At 35.5% G+C, this 19797-nt stretch overlaps 6 protein-coding genes across 6 annotated transcripts in view; 3 read left to right on the forward strand and 3 right to left on the reverse strand.

Moving 5' to 3' along the window:
* The window catches only part of LOAG_16718 (ubiquitin interaction domain-containing protein family protein), a gene marked incomplete at both ends in the record, with an annotated part of 5954 nt that extends 3589 nt beyond the window's left edge, over window positions 1-2365 (reverse strand). Inside the window, 6 exons of the mRNA XM_020449368.1 lie at window positions 288-440; window positions 824-913; window positions 1179-1312; window positions 1503-1598; window positions 1853-1994; window positions 2183-2365. Coding sequence (XP_020307096.1) covers window positions 288-440; window positions 824-913; window positions 1179-1312; window positions 1503-1598; window positions 1853-1994; window positions 2183-2365 — 798 coding nt within the window. The remainder of the gene's footprint in view (window positions 1-287; window positions 441-823; window positions 914-1178; window positions 1313-1502; window positions 1599-1852; window positions 1995-2182) is intronic.
* An 18-nt stretch (window positions 2366-2383) lies between these two features.
* LOAG_04934 (hypothetical protein) lies at window positions 2384-2938 on the forward strand (the record flags this gene model as incomplete). The annotated part of the gene is made up of 1 exon (XM_003140471.1): window positions 2384-2938. A coding segment is annotated over one exon (360 nt), but the record flags the coding sequence as incomplete, so codon positions are not given.
* On the forward strand, window positions 2801-3192 carry LOAG_04935 (hypothetical protein; the record flags this gene model as incomplete). The annotated part of the gene is made up of 2 exons (XM_003140472.1): window positions 2801-3018; window positions 3063-3192. 2 exons carry the CDS (start codon window positions 2801-2803, stop codon window positions 3190-3192), a joined length of 348 nt encoding a protein of 115 aa, XP_003140520.1.
* A 2050-nt stretch (window positions 3193-5242) lies between these two features.
* LOAG_04936 (high mobility group protein 1.2) lies at window positions 5243-6985 on the forward strand. The gene is made up of 4 exons (XM_003140473.2): window positions 5243-5422; window positions 5834-5985; window positions 6166-6340; window positions 6638-6985. The coding sequence occupies exons 1-4, from the start codon at window positions 5273-5275 to the stop codon at window positions 6794-6796; spliced, it is 636 nt and encodes a 211-aa protein (XP_003140521.1). The 5' UTR covers window positions 5243-5272; the 3' UTR covers window positions 6797-6985.
* A 1058-nt stretch (window positions 6986-8043) lies between these two features.
* On the reverse strand, window positions 8044-10734 carry LOAG_04937 (hypothetical protein; the record flags this gene model as incomplete). Its single annotated transcript, XM_003140474.1, has 5 exons — window positions 8044-8161; window positions 8828-8975; window positions 9550-9608; window positions 9866-9927; window positions 10723-10734. The coding sequence occupies 5 exons, from the start codon at window positions 10732-10734 to the stop codon at window positions 8044-8046; spliced, it is 399 nt and encodes a 132-aa protein (XP_003140522.1).
* A 227-nt stretch (window positions 10735-10961) lies between these two features.
* LOAG_04938 (hypothetical protein) lies at window positions 10962-19581 on the reverse strand (the record flags this gene model as incomplete). The annotated part of the gene is made up of 15 exons (XM_003140475.1): window positions 10962-11110; window positions 11455-11575; window positions 11749-11931; window positions 12352-12487; window positions 12777-12907; window positions 13001-13147; window positions 13573-14088; window positions 15208-15426; window positions 15766-15937; window positions 16461-16576; window positions 16995-17061; window positions 17186-17334; window positions 17753-17815; window positions 18243-18424; window positions 19464-19581. 15 exons carry the CDS (start codon window positions 19579-19581, stop codon window positions 10962-10964), a joined length of 2469 nt encoding a protein of 822 aa, XP_003140523.1.
* Between the last annotated feature and the right edge of the window lie 216 nt (window positions 19582-19797).

The raw sequence follows: 19797 nt of genomic DNA on the forward strand, positions 1-19797 counted from the left end.
TATATATATATATATATATATATATATATATATATATATATATATATATATATATATACATATATATATATATATATATATAACATGAACTATTACGTATAATGGGTTACCTTCATTATTTGAAACGCATTTAACAAATTAACAAAAACTTTGTAAGACTAATAAATTTATGTAGATAACAGTTTCATCCTCAAAAGCTGAAAAGAAGATCCGGTTTTTTTTCTCAAAAAAAAGTAAATAAATAAATGAATAGGAAAGGAAAACATCTTAATTAACAATGACTCTACCGTTTTACTGTCATGTTCTAAGACAATTAACTGAGCTTGATGATTATCGGTAAAACGAAATATGAAGGACTGATTGCCGCGTTTCCAATTTGATGTTATATCAAAACCAACCAATGTTGTGTCAATGCGAACATTTGAACCTCGCTTATAAATCTGCAGAACTATCGTATCAAAATTTGGATCGAAATTAATTGCAAATGCTAGCTGGCAAGTAAATTCGATCTAAATATTACAAGAACTACACTGAATTATTGTCTCACTAAACGAGAATTTTCAAATAAGCACGAACATTCTGCGTAGCAAAATTGTCTTTATCTAAGTAAAATGTCAGTTCCAATCGGTAAGCAGTAGGTGGAACTTGATCCAATATAGTACATTATTAACACTACTGCTTATTTTCACCAACGAACCAAACAATCTAACTTTCACCTTGTTCTTCTCCAATACAGAGGATTTCAAGCTTTTATAAAATTATTTTAATATATCTCTTCTACTGAAGCACATACTAACTGTTTTGGAAAATGAATAAATGATACCTTATAAGTATCGGAAGGACACATTTTGCTAACAAATGGTAGCCAACTAGTAAATTCCCAACCCATTTCTACATAAAAGTCGCCTGTTTTCTGAAAATAAGCATGCTACAACTTTTAATCAGTTAAACCTAAAAAGGCTGTGATGAGTTATAGATATCAAATGGATTCCAATATATTAAAACTGAAAGCCCACAGTGAAGAACTATTTGTTGCACTTATTATTTAGATTACATTTACCATCTTGATAAAAAATTAACCAAAAATATTAATATTAATATATGATGAAGGATACAAGCATAGTGCTCTCTTTCCTATACCAATGCCAAATTATTACCCGACGATGAAAACTGCATACCTTTAACAGAGTGAGTAAACGTTCCATTGCACAACTTGTCTGCAAAGCTCGTTGGTAATCTCGATGCTGGATAATTAACCGTAAAAGATCACTATTTCCGGCACAAATAGCTTCATGACTAGGCGACCACATATCTGCATAAGTGAAGGACGAGGAATCAGTGGATTCGCAGTTGGTACGAATAGGAGGTAGCACAAAGTCCGTTTTTAATGATACATCGATCCTTAAGCGAGGAAAGCTTTTTCCGACCCTTTTCTTATTTTAGATGCGAAGCTGAAATGAGCCAACTTGACTCGCCTGATTAACATCAGCTGATTAATGTACCTGCATTTTGAATAGCAGCATTGGCTCCTTTTTCCAGCAGAGCTCGAGCACATTCATAATGGCCAAGGGTAATGGCTAACATCAAAGGTGTGCGACCTGAAAAATGGAGGTCGAGTTTAAAGAATAGTTTCTAACACCAAACACAGGTGGATAAATCTACCGAATTCATCGAAGCTCACCGGCCTAGGTGTGGAATCATCTCAAAGGAAAAACTAACATCCATCTACGCGGATTCACTAACAGTCCTCGCCTCACCCTACTCTACTCCACGTTTGCTTCTGAACTGACTATCTGAAACCTGGAGTAAATGAATGAATGGAATGCAATCCACAAATTGATAACTCACTTACCTCTCACATCGAGCTTGTTAACGATCTCACCCGCATGCTCTTCTTCCAGCAATATCATCAAATTCTCATAATCATTCCGGAAAACAGCCCAATGCAGCGGGTATTCTCGTCTCAGTCCTTTCTCATCTGTCATCATAAACTCCTTTAAACACATTTTATTAGATTTCACTGCCACCCAAACGAACAATATGAAACAAATACGGAATGCCAAGTCAACAAGCACCTATCTCTGGGACAAGTAACTGTGACAGTTTCTGATCAACCGATCTAACCCGATGGTTGCTGGGCAATACTCATCACCCAGCTCTTCTCTGGTATACAAACAATTACCCGTAACCGGACACAATGCTTGTCACACGCAACAGGCAACAATGATAAGTAAATGAGTAGCCCGTGAGAAACATTTTTCATAGCGGGACATGCCATTAGCGAGAGGCGGTAATTTGAAGCATGCGAGTTACATATGCGCAGCGTAAGATCGCCTCCGCGTGCACCCAAAGTGTATTGATCCATCATTATTAAAGGAGGAGAAGGGGAAGGGAGTCAGGGGTTAACAGACACATCCTCGTGCATAGTATGCAGGGAGTCAGAGGTACAGACACATCCTCGTGCATAGTATGCCATGCCACACACACATACACACATGTACAAACACATACGCGCATACACACATACACGCGTACATTCGTATACATACGTACATATATACATACATATATACACACATACACATATGCATACATGCACACACATATACACACATACATATGCACATACATACATGCATACATACGTTCATATATATATATATACATATATAGATACATACATACATACATACATACATACATGCGCACATACATGCATCCATACATACACGTATATACATAAGTACAGCATACATACAAACATACATACATAGATACATAGGTGCACGCACGTACACACATGCGTATACACATACATACATACATGTATACACAGATAGAAAGTCCACCCATTGTGTATGTGTGTTTGGATTGCGAGCATCGCGGGGCAGACACGGCCTTCGTTGGTAGAGCCCCGTTCTCTGCATTCTCCGACCATGCATTCGCTTGTTCTCCCTCTTCGCCATACTATTTCGTCACTCTCTTCCACCTATCTTCCACTATTATAATAGCGATTTTGTATATTTATCATTATGTGTGATGTACCAAATGAGGTCATACAGAGGTCAGGCATTGGCTTGGCCAGGCCTTGTGGAATTTATTCCAGGAGGACTTGAAATTAAGGGACTTGGTCCATGCAGTCGTTCCGTGAGCACGTTTGAATTTGGATATGAAACTAAAGTGGTACTATAGTGGGGACAACAGAGCCGGTCACTTTTCACCCGGATGGATCCTTAACCTAGTTCATTTAATGTCCAGCTGCAACTTCCAAGATGTCAGATTTTACGTGAAATGCATTCCAAAATCTTGAATTCCACAAAATTATTGTTTTTTGGAGCTTCGGTCAAATTAATATCATTTGTGACCTATATTTCTGTTCAGTGTTGAAATTCTATGGTTTTTCTAGAAGTTGTGGGAAAGGTTCTATTATCCGCAGGTGTCCTCTCATTTTACTTACTGACTTCCCGCTTATTCACCAACCGGCAGTTGCCGTTACTAATCAAAAGCGCATAGTTGCAATGAAAAAAAAAAACCAGATAAATAATTCTTGGACCTACGTACAAAGTCTCCGAATCTTCCTATACTTTCCTATCTGATTCTAGGTTTACTAGGATTTATTTGGTTCTGTTTGTAACACAAAATCATTTTGAAGACTGCTGCAGATCTTTACCAAAAGCTTCCAGACGAATTGGGAGTGGAAGAAAGTCCTTGATTCAGCTGTCGGTGCTTTCCTGTGCAGCGATGAGGACGTTGCTTCTGTTTTGTTTGTGGCTATAATATAAAGTTGAGAGTTCGAAATAGCCTACCAATAGGGACTGTTAGCACTCTTATCATTAATGTGGTTATAGTTATAGTACTATTTGAAATTTAATAAGGTTGAAATTAGCATGCAATCAGAGAGGGACACTTACCGCTGGAACTGACTGAAGAGAATTCGGGAAAGAAAGAGAACATTCAGTCTGATCTTTTCCATAAATAGGTTGCATTAACTTGCTTGTGGTTGTAGCGGTACTGCTTCTGTTTGAAGAGAGCGTTGACGAACAGTCATGTTACTGCTTTAGGAGCTTTTGAACAGAATTCTTAAAAGGTTGACGACCAAAGCTGCTTTCGGGACTGATCACTCATCTCTTCATTGACTCAACTGCTCATTTCAGTTCAATCCTGTTGATGCAGCATTGAATGAATGGCTGGCAATTAAACTTTCAAATTCATCGTTAATGGATTTGAGAGTGTTGTAATTTTATACGTCTCTTTCCAACAACTAAAAGCTTTTCCTTCTGAAAACGAGTATCACGAATTTGAGGTCAATCTTCATTGAACAGTACTCTAATCAGCAGCACTGCTTGAGTGATTTTAAAATTGCTGAGAATATTTCATCAGTTTGTAATAGGTTTTTAAATTTTTATAGCTCCGAACTCGGCTGATTTCAAGTACAGAGAAGAATTTATAAGAGCAAGGACAGGATGACAACTGTGGAGTCCAGGAGGGGCAGGGTCAGGAGCATGAACTGATTTAGATGAAACTTATTTAGAAGGGTGGACAATTAAAAGGATTTGTTTATCTTCTTCACTGATTTTAGCCTTAACTTTACTTTATTCTTTTTGTCAGAATCATCTTTCAATCGAAGCATCTCCTCTCTTTTTCGGCTCCTTGCGGCCAATGATTGTTTATTTGAAGGCTACTGAAAAACGATAACTACAAAACCAAGTCCTTGGATCATACCGATCAGTAATTCAAGGATTTAGCCAACAACTTAATAACTAGTTCGCTCGCACGTTGCTGGCTCGGTCCTTTGCAATGGTGACTTCATGCGATTGTCAGATGTTACTGACGGTTGCTTACCTTTGATTCCTAGACTTTATTACACAATAACATTATGCTCACTGAATGGAAGGCAAAACTGCGACAAAATCGCTTCCCTTAAGTAAAATTAAGCAAGAAATACTCAAAATGTTTTGCCCTTGAAAGATGTAAATTAATGAGCTTTGGAGGCTCTAATAAAACATTGAGGTTGGTCAAGTGTTCATCCCCTTGTTACCATAACGGGTGTGGGAAGTTTATTTGAGGTACATTCATTCACTCTGCGAATCTTGGAATGTTTTTATCTCATGCGCCTGTTTGTTTACCGTAATTGCATTCCTTTTTTTTCGCTGAATAGAGCTCTTACTTTCTCTCCCTCTCTCCCTCTCTTGCTCTCTCAAATCCACCCTCATTTCATTTGTTTTAAAAGAATTTTGAAATTTTATAGGCAATCATTTTTGGTCAAAGTAAAATGCGAGAATCGGCGAAACCGCCAGTACGTGGCAAAACATCACCGTATGGATTCTTTGTGAAAATGTGTTATGAAGAACATAAAAAGAAATATCCAAATGAAAACGTTCAAGTGACTGAAATAAGCAAAAAGTGCTCAGAGAAATGGAAGGTAACATTTTTGAACCCATCTATCCTCTCGTTGAGGGTATGGCTAATATAAGGGTGACTAGGGCTGTAGGTGATGGGTAAGATCCTGTTCAGCGAAACTTCAAGAACTCACTAAGGACTTTGAAGGACAAAACGCCCCACAGTTATATTTAATCATGTCATTAATTGCATCAGGTACAGATATCAGTTTCGTCTTAATTTGAGGTTCCGAACTGTTAGATTTCCAATCACTTTGAGGTTATTAATCCAATGGATTTCTCTACAGAACTTGGAGATCTCGTTTTGGTGGTGCAGAGTGTAAAGGCAAAAGCTGACCAGAAAATTATGTCATTTCGTCTTGATTAGATTGTCTGAATGAAAAATAACATCTAAATTTGTAAAGTTTCACCTGGATTTTTTGTTTCAACTGCAGACCATGTCCGATGATGAAAAACGAAGGTTCTTTGAGCTGGCACAAAAAGACGCAGAACGTTATCAAGCCGAAGTTGCTGCATACGGTGGGGAGGATGCGTTACGCAAACGAAAACGTGTTAAGAAAGATCCGAACGCACCGAAGCGAGCCTTGTAAGCTGGTATTTCAATCTTCCAATTGTCAAAGTCGGACAGTTTTTTTAGAGAATAACAGTCAGTTCGAATAAAATCGGAGCATATTATAAATATTATTCGAAATTCGGAACTGTACGTCCAAAGGTTCAATTTTTAAAATGCAAAACAGAATCCAAATGGCTAACATGTGGATTTCAGGTCAGCCTTCTTTTTTTTCTCCCATGACAAGCGGCCTGAAGTGCAACAACAACATCCTGAATGGAAAGTTGGGCAGGTAGCACAAGAGTTGGGTCGATTCTGGAAAGCACTGGGTGAGGAAGAACGAGCTGTATACGAACGAAAAGCACTGGAAGATAAAGAACGATACGCTGAGGTATTATCACTAATCTTGTTTCTGTAAACCTATAAAGGTATCTAATTAAAAACGAAAATTTTGGAAGACTTTACAAGTTTGGATCATTTTGTCATTATATAACTTATTATTCGATCATTCTTATCGCGTTAAAGCAGATCCTAAAAATTTGTTCGAAGAAATTTGTGATGAGAAAAAAGGAAAAGTCGTTCAAAAGAAATAGTGATGAAGAAAATCTAACTGATTCAATTTCATTTAACTGGTTATATTGATTTTTGTCAAGTTCTGGAATTTAGAGTTTGTGAATTTAATTTGTAGGAGATGCGAAACTACAAGGGAACACCAGTGCAAACAATAACACCTATGAAAATGCCAATGATGGCAACTGTTGAAGGTGGAATGATGCAAATGGGAGTACCGCCACCACATGCCCAGCAAATGGTTCAGCCACAGGAAGTAAATGATGCCGAAGAGTGAAAAGTCTTCAGCATTATTTCGAAGTTTCATAAAAATAAATAGAAAAGTTCTTGTCGAATGAAGTGTGTTTGGTACAGCTGCAGTTGGGTTTTCATCCACAGGCAGTGGATAAGGAATTGGAAAGACGGGAAATTCAAAGAATCATAAAATTTTATCTGTCTCTGATACGAATTTAGCCATTCCCTTCCCAGCAAAATACTCTGATATAGAATTAAATAAATAGACAATTTCGATGTGGTTTTCAAAATTGCCATAATTCTGCCAAGAATCCTCGGAAATTAAGCTGAGACGAAAGTTGTTTAAAGTCGAAATTCATGTCTCGAAAAACATCGAAAATTGAGTAACGAATCTCCCTCGCATTCTGGTACCAGTGCACTCAGGTGTGTATATCCATTTTGTTGTTTTTCTTGTTATAGTAAAAAAAACTTTGATCTATAATTGGCAGTTATAAAATGTGGATTGTAAATACAAGTTCAAACAGTGTTATTTTTACAGATACATTGTTTCCTGGACTGATGTTTGTTTTAATTTTTCCTACGTCATTTGTTTCACTTGTTTTAACAGAAATGAATATAAAATGATGAAGAGGAACAGGAATGAACGTAGAGTGACCCCTGAAAAAGTATGTCTTGTAATCTCACAAGGATTCGAAAAGCGATCATGGCCTTTCCTATAACTATGTTTAGGCCCCTTTCTACTTCCGCTTCCCCATTCTCTTAGAGTTTCATACTTTCGTTTTGGTTTTTGATTAAATAAAAAATTGCTGATATGTGAGATTGAAAACACGGCAAGATATCAATTCGTAATGTTGCAGCCGTTTCATCAGACACTGCATAAATCCACCAGATGTAGAGGAGTTCCTTATCTGTTGGACTGACAATGCATCCAGTTTTTTGTTTCATTGCCATCAGAATTCTCAGTAAATTCCTACTATTACCTGTTTCATTGAGCAGCACTTTTACTCAGTATTCTCATATTGATGACTTTTTATTGATTCATTCTGAAACACGAATGATTTCCATAGAGCGGAAGACTCTTAAACGCAAAATTTACTTTCAAATTCGTTTCCTTTCAAAATTTACCTCAGCTGAAGCAGCTTCTTTAGACATGTTTTCCAAATAGAATGAGTATTTATTTATATGCAAATTTTATATAAATTGATTTGATACTCCATATTACTACTAATTCCATGTACTGAAAATCACATTTGCAATTCTGTAGATGATTCTGTCGTCACATCTTTCTTCTTAATCTCTCATAATCTTGAACTTCCATGACTTCGTGAATTCAAAATTGTTTCCGCATGCCGTTAATCCCCACATGGGGTAACGATTGATTTCTTCATGGATTACGAATTGCCTGATCCTGAAACCTCTCCAACTCACATTTCCTCAAAAGATATCAAATCTCCAAATTCTAACATCAAGAACCCTCTCCACCATGCAATTTCCCAAAAGAAAAGTGAACGCAGTAGAGTCACCATGACGACAACGCCTCCGTCTACTTAAGGTCGAATTTATTGAGGGTGAAAAGCAAATACTTTATATTCCTACTACCCACTCATAACACATAACACCAAATGAAAGTGATTCACAAATTTTTACCTTAAGCACGAAGAAACAAACTCGAAATACAAGCGTAGAAATAGAAACGTTAATGAACGTAAACAGTGTTTCGCGTCTTACCGGCACCACAAACAGACTGAATTCCATTTTCAAAAGTGCCTCTTGAATGTCCAATTAAGTTTTACAGGAAAAAATCTAAGGGAAAATGAAAAGGGCCGTAAAACAATAGCAAGCGCATCACTGATATAAAAAGTGCAAAACACACACACTTCAAAACAATTTATATATTCACTTTCCAGGTTTGAAACTTAAAACTTAGAGGAAATAAACTAAACTTGAATTCAAAAAAGGTACTTCAAAAGGTGAGTTTGGGAGCACAGCAAAACAGGATTTAACACAATATCATTACAAGAAGAAAAACAACCCTCACAAGAATGATTTCGATCCGCACTACAATATCACAAACTGAACAGGAACTGAGAACGTGATATGACAACGCACGAAGCGCAAAGATGTAAATTCATTTCGTTGCAATTCTTCATAGAAATACTTTGCATAACCAAATGAATTCTGAAAATCTATCAATTCTAAAAATTGGAATGGATGAGAGGTTCCTGCAACATAAATTTCAGCTGTTGAAAGAGAAAGGGAAAAAACGAAAGAACGACAGAAATAATAAATGAAAGCACGTGAACATTTACATACATAATTTGTCAAAGCAGCATACAAGAAGCAAACTGCTAGAAAAATATAAGCGCAAAAAAACGTCACGGCAATTATGTTCATAATATTTTGGATGAAATCACTGTAGCCAAAAAACCACCGCAGTCGAAAGATTACCGACTATTAGCACTATTTTAAAACGAAAGAAGGAGCAGAGAGCATAAAATAGAAAATGGATAATTTCCAGGACGCAGTAAATAGTTCATCGCAGTATAAATTCCTATTCATGGGTACGACTATCTTGCAATTCATACAAATCAGTAAACCAACGATCACCCGTCAAACATTCACAACCACAAAAACCCTGTTTAATTCACGAATAAAATTCATGACTGGATAAAAGTAAATGCGACCATTTATCCATTAAAAGTAATTCTAGCTAGCTAAAAATCATTCGTTCTGCAATGAAGAAGAGCTCAATTTACTACTAGAATTATGTCTAGAAAAAGCTTCTGCAGTACTTACTAAGCAAATAAATTTCAAATTCCGGTTTCTCATAGGAAAACTCATAAGACGGAGAAGTTCTGAAGTGGAAAACGCGAAAGAATTTCATATAATCTAAATAAAGTTGTCAAAGATGAAGAAAAATACCAATGCCCAGAATGAAACTTCATATAGCTTACAAAATATGAAAAAGAGGACAGAGTTGTGGATTCTAAACCAATCAATACAATTTGGCTTTGTAAAATGATCAATGCTTCTGGCAAATCGGGAAGTACTAAAACTTTATATGCTCCTGAAATTATAAGTTCTCAGATTGGGGATGAGAAAGCAAACTTACTGGATTATTTTGCTACTTTCAGAATATAACTCGGAAACCGTACTCGGTGCAGAAAGCTGCGTCTAAAACTTCAGAAATAAGGACAAACTTCCGATTCCCCAGTGCGCCAAACAGTCTTGTCAGAAGAAATTTCAGAGGCATATGATTAATTCCGACATTATTTTTCAAAACTAATTAAAACGAACTGCCCATGAATTATCGCAGAATCATTGAATGAACGCAAAATATGTACAACAATGCATATTATCAATTTGAAACGGAAATTTCAAACATTTTAAAAATTAAGCATTAAAAAAACGAAAAACCAGCTGCCTAGAAATGTGCCTTTAAAACAAAAATAATATTTAAATCCGAAAGATTTAAACAAAGAACATATTATTTAATCATTGAGATGTATATGATATGAACCAGCGCCACAAACGTAAGACTAAGGATTTAAATTATGGAAGAAAACAAAGACACAGGTGATCTAACTTTTCCCCAAATAATATAAATAAACATGCAAAAAAGCATTAAAAGCGATTTTAGCCAGAAATATATTGAGATATTTGTACATAACGAAATCAGTGTGGCATAGACCAATTTTCCTTCGCAAACTTGAGGAAATCAAGAATAATTGAAATCCGAGACGCTCATAAATTGAATGGGAAAACTGTCACAGAGGTCTTTTCCTCAGTCAGGAAATGTGTACAAACGACGTAACAAACTTATATGCACAAAAATAATTTATGGAGAAAATTTGTGAATAGAATGACTGACAACCGATGCACTCCTGGATTGGTGGGTCAGAATTAAAAATCAAAATCGAATTACTCAGACAATATATACCAGCAGAGGGAATAATTTAAAATTTTTACTGAACAACCCATTCAAATACACTCTAAACGGGAAATCATGAAATTTTTCACTAAGAACTTGAGTTTTCACTAAAACGATTTCACTGAAATGCCAACTTGTCATCAATTTAATATCTAAGACGGCAAATTTTTACAAGATACCAAAAAAAATGATACGGCAAAAAAAAAAGAATAAATATGAGGGTTACATGAAAACAATACCCTGCACAATTAAACCTCGTACTGATAGAAAATTCCGTCTATAGTGACGACGGTGATAATCGCTCCTTCTCTGCACGGTATTCCGCACGAAGCCATGTTATTGCTGTAGCCAGATATTCTGACAATGAATGTAAGTTGAAGTCAACAGTAAGTGGTCCACATATTTGGTCCAAATGTTTTACCATCTCTGCAAAAGAAATGAAAGACCAAAAACCGATTTAGGCTTAACAATTCGAATAATCTTGAATGCTCATTGAAGTCTTTTTTAAATATTGGACTTTATTCTAAATTATATTACTCAGCTTAATGAATTCAATCTAAAATATAGAACGATCTGACCAACATAGATTTTCAAATTCCTAAATGTTTTGTCTTCTTTAAACAGAAATAAAGCATCATATTTTGCATGCAAAGTAGAGCAATAGAGCAAAGCAAAGGAAAAGAGATATTTTACGATTTTTCTGCAACAGTATGAAACACACAAGATAATCCATTAAAAATTAGAGTTTAAATTTAAGCCGCATCACTAACCTTGTTCAGTGCTGTTCATTTTGGTTGATGTCTGCTTCCACAACCGATCGGACCACATTAAGTGGTGAAGGATGCTAAGCTGCGAACGTTGCGTTTGATAAATATAAACTGGCATATTGATCTAGAATGAATTTCTTCAAGAAAGAAAAGCAGTGAACACAGTCAATGCACACTCAAAATTTTTTAGATATTACATTTTAATCTTAAATCATACTACATCTGCCTATGCAACTTTTGAAGTCTCTTTTGACTTTTTTTGTCGTGAGACAAACTGATATTCTAACAAGAACTCACTTCCTTCTGACGTTCTCCATGGCCACTGTTTGTTGATGAAGCCGGTGAAGGAGTTTCTGTATTGCCAGATGAACCACCCTGTGAACCGACTGATGCAGCACCGTCGTTGCGTATTGCTGCAGCGTCCAATTCAGTCAATTGCGGTTCCCACTTCGTCAATGCGCCAAAGTTGGACATACAACTCTGAATATTTAAAAAATCAAGATTCTTAAAGAATAGCATAAATTCCATGAAATTACATCATTAAAAGAATACCAAAATTCATACTATATATCGAATTTAACAAACACTGAAGCCTTATCAAATGTTCGTTAATTGGAGTTTATCAACAACCTTAAAACACACAATCTATACTCATCAGTAATATCAAATACCATTTACAGTTTTAGAGGTCGAGCCTATTCTACATTTCAAAATGCTGTGGTGCACACTAACGCATTAGAAATAATTTTTTCATATATACCCAAACTACAAATATGGCACTAAGCAGACTAACTGTACAAATTAAGTCAATTTATTGCGGTATGCAAGCAAGATGAAGCAGCGACCTTTCTTGTTTATCATTTTCATGACATATTAGAATAGGAACTTTATTAGACTTACTCCCATTTTCAGCGAATACAGATAGTAATTTAGCACAGCTTGTATGCGAGATGATAATATTCTGAATCTACTAATGAAATGTCGTTCCAACGATGAGAGACTAGTTGGTGATGCACCTGACCACTTGATAATCGTTCTGAAGGTAACACTTATTAATATCATAAAAAGTTGATCAGTTAATTAAAAAAATCAAATCATTATGATATCCAATACATAGCCGGAGTTCGCGAGCTATAGCAATTCGAGACAATATAAGGAATCACTAATTCAACAAAGTACCTCAACCATTCCTTGTTCCTGCTCAAAAAAGTACCGCAGGTAATACTGTTGACAGGGCTCAGGATAAGCGAAGACTCAGGTCACCAATGTATTTGATTTACGAAAAAACTCTTAAGAAAACTGAAAGTTTCAAATCCAAAATCCACTTCATCAATTCAGCACTATCTCGTGCTATCGTATATTGTCGTTGTCTGTTTTCTCGTTCAGTGGCTGATGAAAGTATGAAGTATACGGCGGCATCCATATAAGCAAGAGTCTTTCGTATGTGGTCACCACTCTAAGAAATTTTCATCAAATTAAACTTGATAATATGAATAGAAGAGAACTTCATAAACTCGAAATGAGACCATCAAAATTTGTTGAGATTCACCTCTTTGTCAGCTCTATGTTTTAACGGTCGAGCAACTTCATCCAAATAGTAATTGGCGCATTTATATGAACCATCGTCATTCTTCTCTAATACTGTTTTTTTTATTGGTGCTGTATGGCTTCTGCAGCAAACAAAATCACCAACTTCCTAAAATTTATATAACAAATACTGGAAAGATGGCCAACAAGTGGGCAAAGAAAAAGAATTTGAAGCCAAGTGAATGCGAGAACTGCAAAAAAGGTTTGCAAATTAATAGAAGTCACTAGTATACAGATTTCCTGGATACTAACTGTCTGAAGTGTGGAAATCAATTATTTGCAATTTTGACTTATTCATACTTAAAATCAGTGCGTCCACTTATGACTTACGGCTGTATGATAATTGTGGTCGCGTATACGCTCCTGCATTAGATATCTCGAGCCAGATACAAAACTGCTCTATTTTATGTATCCACTAATAAAATCATTACTGTTAAAATAAAACAATAAAATATTATCTCCATATAATAACTGCTCTGAGTTTTGAGCCTCTGACTATTAAAGAAAAAAGTACTAAAAAAGGAAATCGATTACCTGTACTCCATCAATTGATTTATTGCCTGCAGTTGTATCCTTTTTACATTTCTTTATCAGTGAAGCCTCGCCGTCTTTGCATTTCGAATTTTTCGCAATTTTGCTTCGCATATTATCGACTTGAATGTTATTATTACCAGTAATACTTATAGCAACGTCGTTCACTTTTTTCTTTAATTCGCGCAATTGTGTTGTAGCGGTGTCATCATCATCAGGTTCATCATTCAGTTCGTTACATTCTTTCGTGCAAAATGTGGCAGATTTCTCTTTCTCTTTGGAATGCTCATTACCCAAGCACCCTTTCTTATACTTTCCTCTTAGATCACCCGATTTTCCACTTGGTGCATGCGAAACAGACTTCAACTGAGATTTTTTTTCCACTTTAGAAGTGCTTGGTAATTGTTCACCGTTACTTGGAGGAGATGAGCCATCTTTTTTATTCCTTTTTTCATTTTCCTTGATGCTTGAGATGACAGATGCGGTAACATATATTTTATCGTTTTGTTTGGTAAATTTCTGAAATTTTAATTATTTCAAAACGGTTGCCTTGTAGTCTCTCATCGCTTAGCTGAATATTAAATTACCCAGCCAAATTTCTTTTAGATCTAACGAAATAATGTTTCCCGTAGTACACTTTTCCATGCCAAAAAAATACCACTGGCTGCCACTGTACAAAAAAATGATGACCTCAAAATTAAGCTTGTTAAAGTATATTTAAAAGAATGAAGGCTCATCTAACTTTGCCAACACCAGCTAGGTCACGCTTTATCACTGCAACCAATCAAGTGAAGAAAAAAACTCATTGGTTGATAGATAAAATGCTGAAATTTCACAGAACTGTATAGAATTTATTTTTGTCTGAAGCAAAAGGCAAAATCTAAACATGCATAAATTTAGTCTAAAGCAAAAGTAAAATCTTAACAAAATTTTGGGCATCATTTTTAATGTAGTCAGTTCCTGTTTCCAGTTATTACAGATGCTCAACAGCAACGTGGAATACTTTCATGTGGATCACAAGAAAGTTATGCTTTGCATTATGATTAATAAGAATTTACGACGAACAAATTATAAGTCCAATCTAGCTGATTTTTGGTATTTATCACAATCTCTGTACCTCTCGAAAATTGTTCAAAAAATTCTAATGGAAAGTTGGAAAGTTACTAAACTAGCTAAATTTCTGGTGATTTCGGCCAGGTCACAAACTCCGAAGCATGAATACCTAAACTTTCGAGTAATGTCGCAATAAAGGAAATCTTTATGCCTAATTCTTAGGATCATTTCTATTGTTAATTTTCCCTTTCAAAAATAATTAAAATAGGTTCAGAAATTCAATCTTCTTCCTTTAGTAATTGCAACTCTCGAGTTTGTCTAAGACTCTACTGATGTACAGGCTTGGTTTTTTAAAATGGTTCATCTGGCTGCTCTACCATCTCGCTACAAGCATAAAAATCAAGGAAACTAAAAATAATAATTGGCTCAGTTTTGTTCTCAGTTTTCAATAGTTGATGACAAAATCAACCAACAATAAATGAAGAAACACCATCATTTACCCTAGTTTTCAGGTTGTAAAAAGTTTTCTAGAATCAAGATGTTATATATACTAAGATATGCTATTCTACCTTCGAATTTACATACCTTTTTAAAATCTTTCGTAGAAGATGACGATGGCGTTGCACCTGCACTATGAATAATTTGTTTTTTACAGTTGGTAACGCTGCTGCCAATGCTGTCAATTTTTGGGACCGGTTTAAAATCCGAATCGCAGAGTTGTAACGTTCTATCTCGTTCGTTTCGTGATGTTGGCCGCACTGGAGGTGATAGAACACAACTCGGCAGAGCGACTGTTGACAAAAACTATAATAATAACAAATTTGTATGACTGTAGCTAATATAAACTTCGAAACGTGACTGATTCACACTGACTCTGAAACACGACTGATTCACACTGAAACATGACTGATTTTTTAAAATATTATCAAATTTGCAATTCATGTCTTAGATTTTTGTTAAGGCGTATTTTATCGATTCTCTGCTGTTTCAGTCTTTCTTTACCAGTATGAATTTATTACGCTTAAAAATCCACTCACTGTGATTGAATGTGAACTGGAATTCATCACTTTAACCTATGTCATACCTTCTCTGACAACTTATTCCATTAACATCAGGTTAGCGACTAGGAGTCAAAAAACTAACAGCAGGAGCATTCTTAATAAACACATTCTTGATTCGCAGAAGTTGTGCTGAATCTAAGCGGTTAAGATTTATGACAACTGGAAGTGTTGGACCGTCATTTTTTTGTGGTTGTCGTGGTGGAGTTAATAGTGGTGAAATATGACCCAGTTCGCCAATAATGGTTTGTAAGCGCCTGAAATCAAGATAAAACATAATACTCTCATTTATTTGAAAAATTTGCTTTTGCTAAGAACACTTATTAAAAAAGTTTTCTTTCCCTTTATATAGCAATCTTGATCTAATCTCTCCGTACTTGATAACATAAAATTAAACATCTCGTTGCTAATTAAGTTAGCCTAATAAACCGATTACCATTCACGCGAACCATAGCATGAACACTATTTATGCCAGAGATGTGAAAATTAAGTATGGAAAAAGAAATGACCAGTTTCGGCGTCGTAGTCCGGTAATGACTGGGCTATAGAGCCAAAACTGGTCTGATATTTTGCTAGGCCTACTCATATTGTGATGGTTCTGAACTTAAACCAATCCTGCCTTTTCCAAATTTCCATTAACTGAATGTCAATTAACTCCCGTCACAAACAACATCTTGCATAAAAAAGTTACGGTCGATGAAACTGTTCGCGATTTTGATCGTTTATTTCATCAGCAAATCCAGAATCCGGACTTTCTTGCTCTTCTTTCTCCCACTTAACCATCTTTTTTCCATGTTTTTCAACATATCGATAGGTCGCTTCTTTGCATTTCCATTTTCCAGTTTTTCTTCACCAAATAACTCACTAATCGTCATTCTATTATCATCGCATTCCATCTAAAGAAACTGATCTAAAGAATCACTTAAAGAAAAAATCATTCATTTTAAAGAACTGAAAACTTAAAGTCATAAAATCACTTCAGATGGTAGTCTGACTTCACTGAATTCTTCACGAATTTACGACATTTACTGTGTTAAGTTTAAATTATTCAAAATGTAAGTTTTAATGTAAATTAAATGTTTTAATTATCCAAATTCCTTTTAGGCTAAAACCGTTCAATAAAGTCAATAAAATTATGTCTTATTTATACCAAACACTACTAAATCACGAAAAGTCCTCGTTGTTTTGCATACAATGATCAGATGTTGATGCACTGGTAACAGCAATATTTCCGTCTCTTGTTTGTTATACACATCATTTTTGTGCTTTTTCAAACATCCCCTCATTTTAACTTTCTATATATAAAACATTCACTTTTGCTGCCGTACTGCTTGTGCATGGTTTCTGCCAGTTTTCGGTGTCCATGTTGTTGCAATCACTTCTGCAAAATTATTTTATGAATTGATATAGTTCCTACGAATTTTAGCTCCAATTTTTTCAATGACAAAAAAGACAAAAAAAAATGAACGAAAATCCAGTCCAGACAACAAATTTCCTGAAAATACCTCCTCCTTTTCCTTTTCCTACATGAACTATGATCAGTACGACTTGAAGTTGTTGAAGGTCTGCTGCTACCAACACCAGTATTCATGAAGCTAGCAGACGGTATATTTGCTTCCGAACCTCGCACTGAATTATTTTTCCGTTCTTGGTTCTGAATTTCACATTTTTTAATACAGGTTAAACGATCGATTATTTGCTGCAGTCCTCCAAATAAAATAAATTATACATGGATGGAAGATCACGCATTTCATTCCGTATTTTGGGATTCGGAAAAATATCACCAATAAGCATCAATTTCACATTAAACATTATAGCTTAACACCTTGGTAAGTCCAGCAAACTAAGTCTTTTCAATACGCTAACATCGGCGTTTCTTTGTTACAGTTAACTCAGATATACGTGCTCCTCACCTCTCTCCCTTCTCTCTAAATTTGTTTCTTTAATGCTTCATTACTGGGAGTAAAGTAATTGCATAGAATTGAAAACGATATTCTTTCTGTAATAAAAAGCGAATGAAAAACCAAGAGTACAGTGTGACCTGTTTCAATGCATGTAACTGATAAACAAACCTTTTTAAATGGAAGGTTAGTATGGATTGTTGATAATGGCACATCAATAATACTTTGCATCTTCTAAAGAAAACAAATTGTACCAGGCATCTTTTTTTAAATAATTTTAAAGTATCACTGCCTAGACTTCATTTTTTCTACTTCTCTGTCTGGAAGCAACCGCTCAGCGCGCATAGTTTGTTTTAATCTTGAAACGCTAAAAGTAACCATAAGAAGTATTGGTGACATAAAACGCTCCCACTCCATATGCCCTTGATCAGCATACAGATGTTTCAAAGAACTTAGCATCAAATGAATGTCAGTATTTTAAACTCAACAGAGAGAGAAAAATTAATGTAACAAGTTACAATTGTTTAACATTTCGGGATAATTACTAGTTGTAACAAACTTCTCAAAACACGTCCTACATTTAATAAATACTTTTGTTAGTCCATAGTTAGCTAGTTCGATTCATGGGACTTAAGAAACTTTTTTTAGAAAAATACATAACCTGTGCCATTTGAGTGGCAGTCAAATATGACTCTGATGTTGACGATATCGATGATGAAGGCACAAAACATGGACGTAATGGCCTAATTGGCGATTGAACAACACCAAACAAACCCGAATTATTTGGACCATGTTGTGAGCCAACAATAATATCAGCCATCACATCAAACGGACCCAAACCATCTACAAAATTTTTCAAAACTTGAGAACTTCTGTACTTCTTGCATGTTAGCCAATATTCATTTTCTGAAGGTAGTGAATGCATCATGGAAAGAGAACTAAAGAGAACAGCAATTTGCGAAGTTTGAATTAGTGTCCTACAGCATGCTTTAACAATCACATTACTGAAATGACCGGTATGTAAGGGTTTTGAGTGCAGACCAAATGCGTGTACAATGTCGCAGCCAAATATGGAATAAATTGGGAAAACACCTGAAGTTTTTTAAGAGCAAAAAAACAAACGACTTCAACAATTTAACTAAGTAAAAATTTATTGCAGCAATAGGGCAGCACAGTTGCAAAGACAGACACCTTATTTACCTAAATTGGATCGAAACTTTTTTCTGCGCATTTACGATCGAAAATAGCTAATAACCTATAACATTAGTTAGTACTAACAATTTTAGCTAGTAAGACTGTCAAATAATCTTACTATATGTCTTGCACAACATTTATAGCCTATTCACGTGCTCATCAACTCCAAAAAAATTAACTGTAGAACATGTTTGATTGGAATGAGTTGTAGAGGGGAGGGAGGAGATACAAAAAGAAAACCATGTCTACTACATATTTCTATAAGTTTTTTTTATCTCTGCATCATTCATCAGGATCGAGAAGAAAAATCAGTGGCATCTTCCAGATCTTGATAACTGAGTGTGAAAATTTCCATAAGACTTGACAAACTGGCCTGTTTACGATCGTGGCTTAAAATAATATATTCACATATTTTGGAATGGAAATGGTATAACAATCGGTTGGTGGAAAAATTCGGCCGCCGAACTAATAATATCCAAAATACTAGAGACTTTCATAACCACAATTCAGAGCTATTGCATCCAGTCTCACTTTTATCCTCAATTAATTTCAAATAATGCCACTTATGTTAACCACTTGCTCCCTCCCCATAGGTAGTTTCTGGAAGCAAGTAAGAAATGAAGATGTTAGCAGAGAATTACAACTAAGAAGCATATAATTTTAACCAGTACTGTTAGAAGTTACTTACCAACAAGATTCTCTCGAATCCTTGCTATCCTTGGCTCCGAATCTTCATCATCCATTGTCTTCTGAATCTGACTTTCTGAGTCAACAGTTTCCTGTGTGTCACAGTGACCACTGTTCATCTACAAATTTCCACTCACTTTGTCCTATTTCAACTTACCAATAACTAGAAATTTGATTTGACCGATCGGAAAGATACTTTCAAAGCAAACGAAATCATTAAATTTTTCTATTTTGGATCATTAAGCTTTTCTGTTTTGAAGCAGAGATAATGGAAAACGCTCTTGGACCTTCCAGAAGCTGCACCCCGCCCTATCACGAAAGGCTAAATCCTCTCC

The sequence above is a fragment of the Loa loa genome (genome assembly GCF_000183805.2).
Source record: "Loa loa unplaced genomic scaffold supercont3.15, whole genome shotgun sequence".
Taxonomy (NCBI): Eukaryota; Metazoa; Nematoda; class Chromadorea; order Rhabditida; family Onchocercidae; genus Loa; species Loa loa.

What these genes read in the sequence shown, in the direction of transcription:
- LOAG_04936 (XM_003140473.2), top strand. Translation starts at nt 5,273, where the DNA reads ATGCGAGAATCGGCGAAACCGCCAGTACGTGGCAAAACATCACCGTAT. An exon ending in AACGCACCGAAGCGAGCCTT is followed by an intron (nt 5,986 to 6,165) that starts GTAAGCTGGTAT and finishes TGTGGATTTCAG; the next exon opens with GTCAGCCTTCTTTTTTTTCT. An exon ending in ATAAAGAACGATACGCTGAG is followed by an intron (nt 6,341 to 6,637) that starts GTATTATCACTA and finishes TTTAATTTGTAG; the next exon opens with GAGATGCGAAACTACAAGGG.